The sequence below is a fragment of the Seriola lalandi genome, unplaced genomic scaffold (assembly GCF_002814215.2).
Source record: "Seriola lalandi dorsalis isolate HSWRI2012SDOR001 ecotype SW California unplaced genomic scaffold, Sedor1 jcf7180002054538, whole genome shotgun sequence".
In the NCBI taxonomy this organism is placed as follows: domain Eukaryota; kingdom Metazoa; phylum Chordata; class Actinopteri; order Carangiformes; family Carangidae; genus Seriola; species Seriola lalandi.
Window position 1 is genome coordinate 135,860 of NW_019525091.1, and position 4,364 is coordinate 140,223.

General features: G+C 38.7%; 1 protein-coding gene across 2 annotated transcripts in view; it reads right to left on the reverse strand.

Moving 5' to 3' along the window:
- The window catches only part of hsd17b8 (hydroxysteroid (17-beta) dehydrogenase 8), a 6,041-nt gene extending 3,758 nt beyond the window's left edge, over nucleotides 1–2,283 (reverse strand). For both annotated transcript variants that reach the window (XM_023414656.2, XM_023414657.2), the window contains exon 1: nucleotides 2,187–2,283. In XM_023414656.2, coding sequence (XP_023270424.1) covers nucleotides 2,187–2,235 — 49 coding nt within the window. In that variant the 5' untranslated portion in view covers nucleotides 2,236–2,283. The remainder of the gene's footprint in view (nucleotides 1–2,186) is intronic.
- Nucleotides 2,284–4,364: the final 2,081 nt, after the last annotated feature.

Genomic DNA, 4,364 nt, shown 5'->3' on the forward strand with positions numbered 1-4,364 from the left:
GTGTGTGTGTGTGTGTGTGTGTGTGTGTGTGTGTGTGTGTGTCTGTCTCAAACAAAACCTGAGCTGCAGATGTTTTCATTTTACTAGTTGCCGCCATCAGCACAGAAGGTTCAGGCCGCCACGTGCACTATCATTCATTTGCACTAAATAATAAAGTGCACTCAAACAAGATAATGATTCATCTGAGAATATTTTGATAATTTTTGTCATTTAACAAACAAAAATGCTGAAAATTCAGATGTGATGATTGTACAATTGTAAAGTGAATATTTGTGGGTTTTAGAGACATTTGAGGATTTAGATGCTATTTTCAGCCTTTTTATACACAAACCCATCCAGAGAACCCAGGGGAAATAAACAGATCAATAATAATAATAATAATAATAATAATAATAATAATAATAATAATAATAATAATAATAATAATAATAAATAATTGAGTTGCAGTTCTGATTAATATTACATATAGCCTACACACCGCTCAAAAAAATTAAGGGAACTCTTAAATCACACATCGGATCTTGATGAACCAATTATTCAAGTTGAAGTTCTTCACTGATGTTCATTGTATAATTTGTTAAGAACAAAATGACGTAACAACGGTAAATGGAAACCCAGTGAGGGCTGGATTCACAATCAGGTAAAAAATTGAAACCACAGGCTGATCCAGCTCTGTGTATGACCCCGCGTGCCTGTATACACTCCTGACAACGTCTGGGCGTGCTCCTGATGAGTCGGAGGATGGTGTCCTGGGGGATCTCCTCCCAGACCTGGATCAGGGCGTCAGTGAGCTCCTGGACAGTCTGTGACGGTACTTCGGATTCACCGATACATAACGTCCCATAGGTGCTCAGTTGGGTTTAGGTCAGGGGAACGTGAGGGCCAGTCAGTGGCATCAATGCCCTCGTCATCCCTACACCAGCGTGAGGTCTGACAACCGCTCTGAGGATTTCATCCCGGTACCCAACAGCAGTCAGGGCTACAGCTGGCTGTGACATGGAGGTCTGTGCGACCCTCCAACGATCTGCCTCCTCAGACCATCACTGACCCACCACCAAACTGCTCATGCTGGATGATGTTACGGGCAGCATAATGTTCACCACGGCGTCTCCAGACTCTTTCACGCCTGTCACATGTGCTCAGTGTGTATCTGGCAAATGCCAGTCGAGCTGCAGGGTGCTGGGCTGTGAGCACAGGTCCCACTAGAGGACATATAGTATATATACATATATATACTATATGTAGTGTGAATTTACTGTAACTGATGCTATGTTCTAAGTTTGATCACCAAAGCAATGTTGAAACAGAATACAGTTATGTTTCCAACATGTTACTGTTGGAACTTCAGGACAGTGTTGTGTCTGAACATTTTGACTCTCTTTTTCTAAAGTCACTCAGGTTTTTATCAAAACATCCAAACATTTGGCGTCTTAGTCTGAAGCTCTGGTGAAACGGTTTAATACATTAGTGACAACGTTGAAGCGACTGACTGACTGACTGCATGTTTCTGTGAGGGAATTTTCTCTTGCCCACATAATGAATGACTGACTCAGGGTGAAAGGTCAGTGTGAGGCCCTAGGTCTCTGTGGAACAGCTACTGCATTAAATCTTACAGGCCTTGAGACAGTGAGGCGGCTCCTGCAGAGGCAGCTGTGGTTTGCTGCTGACACTCCTGCCAGGGCCGATAACAACTGACATTTTTCACAATTTATAGCCATTTTATACATAAAACCATCCGGAGAATCCAGGGGGAAATAGACAGATTAATCAATAATAATTCGATATAATTATGAGGCGCAGTTCTGATTAATATTACTATTACATATTTATGAACATCATCATAGTAATATCGGCAGTTGTACTTTCATTTTTCGTCCAAATTATTCATTCAACTTTGATTCATGTCGTGTTGATAGTCACTGATCAGGACCAAAGATTCCACTTGCCACAACCCAAAAAGCTCTATAACCATAGTGTCGATCAGAAAAACAAGCTTTACGTAGAGTTAAAGTTTAATTATTAATCATCAGTTGTACTTGGCTTGTTGGTTTAAATGGGTGAAACTCGCCGGGACTGACACGGAAACCAAAATGTTTAAAACATCATTTAAAAAGAAACGGCGACACCCCGACAGCTTAGATACGTACCGAATCAAATTGGCGATGCACGTTCAAATGAAAACTTACCAGTCACCAATGTTAACCTTGATATCAGTCTGGTGGCAGCCGCCGCCATGTTGCTTTTTCTCCCGTGTTGTTGCAGTTTCCGCCTTTGTCCACTGGATGGCGCCAAAATACCGTGGATTCTGATACTTATTTATCCCCTAGGGTAAATTCATGTGACCAGTAGCTCATTGGTGAAAATAATAATAATAACAGTTAATAATAAATAAACAATAATAATTGAGGCTGGTGGTGTAGCTTTAAAACACATTGACTGAGGTAAAACAGAGGAAAAACGATATAGAAACGGGAAGGTTAAATAACAGAGGTTTTATCATTTCTAACGGCCAGGGACTGTGACGTTGTTCAATCGCAGCTTTTAAAGAAGACACAGTGTAATAACGAGGTGTGACCACCAGAGGGCAATGTATCATCAGTTCAAGTGTAAAGACAGACCCAAAGCATACATTTACTTCCTGTGAACACTTTCGAAAATAACTAAATCAACAAAAATCAAACTCAACTAAACGGGCCTGTTGTCCACTGAATGACATGATGATTAGTATTGATATTCATTAACGATGATCAAACAGTTCCAAAAATAAAAGAGTATAAAAAAATTAAAAGATCACTTTTTCCTATATATTCCTATATACTGTATATTTTTAATACATTTTCAGTAATGTCAGCATTCTCATTTCAAGTCGTGTGAAAACGTCCTCGTTCCTTGACCTGAATGAGTTCAGCAGGAACTAAAATGACAATCTGTAAATAAAATGTGCCCAGTCAGTGAGAAGATGAACATGTCTCAGTTTATTTATGTACAGATGTTCAGATGAAATGATGGAGTCAAGTACAGAGGCGTTTATATTTCTGACAAACTTCAGAAAAGTAAGACTGATAACTGGAGTATTTTGTCTTGGAACAGTAACCCAAAGAAAAATCTCGACTAAGTTACTGAAGGAAAAACAAAAACATGCTCAAAGATTGAGACTGTAAAATATGTACACTTCTACAATCCTGACAGTTAATCTGTGCATATTTCATAGAGTAGACTTCGACTTAAAAGCTTTTGATTACTTTCATATTATGAAAAAAGTATCTCCATTCAATTTCCTCCTAAATAAATAATCAGTTTCAAACATACAACAGTCCAATCTCAAGCCATAGACAATTTTAAAAGAAAACAAAACTGATACACACCTTACCTAAATCACAAATTGTTTAGTAGTACCACCAAAACAAACAGTGCATCGTTATTACTCATAACATTAAACCATCTTTTTTTGTCTACTGGATCCCAGAATTCAAAAAAACACTTTCATGTTTCCACCAGTCACATTGCTTTTCTTAAAAAAAAAAAAAAAAAAAAAAACACTTGTTTATCCGTCAAAGGAGAAAACTTCACCATCCACAACCTGAAGTTTCTGTTAGAACTTCCCAACCTGGTACAACTGTTTTTAATCACACAAACAAGTAAACTTACTCCTAAACAAAACTCGCTCAATACAGAAAATAAAACTTTCAGCTGCCGTAGATCTCAAAGGCCAATTGTTTAAAAGACAAATCAGTTTTACTTTTGTGTCGCCATGGTGTTAGGAAGTGATGGCTGATGGGAAATCAAGCCAAAATGCTTCACTTACTTGAATAAAATATCAAATATAAAAACCAGTAAAAGCTTTGTCTTGCAACTTGAAATACTGAATTCTAGTCAGATGTTTTGTGACTGAACAGACCTGAACACCAAAAAGAAATCAAAAGAACCAAGATGTTATTTGGGCACGGGTGAGTGGACGAGACACGTCCTCACAATTTATTAGCAGATTGGTCACAAGAAGAAAAAAAGAAACACATTGTACAGAGAAATTGAAATGGAAAGGGATGAAAAAAAGACAGCCAACACGGGAACAGAAATATTTACGTATAAACTGGTGTGTAACTTGTCACATTTCTGTACAGTGGCCAACCCTTTCAAACAAGTACATGAGTACACAAGGATGCAGTAAAGTAGTACATAAGTATGCAGGTGTTTGTCAGCTCCTCTGTATTGCATGCATTCTGTATTCTACTGAACCAAGGTGCTTCTGCGTGCAGACTGATTTTCAACGCCTGCGTCAAAACTATGAGGGACTTCACAAGGCTGCACTTGGGGTGCCGTTCTCTCTCTCTCTCTCTCTCTCTCTCTCTCTCTCTCTCTCTCTC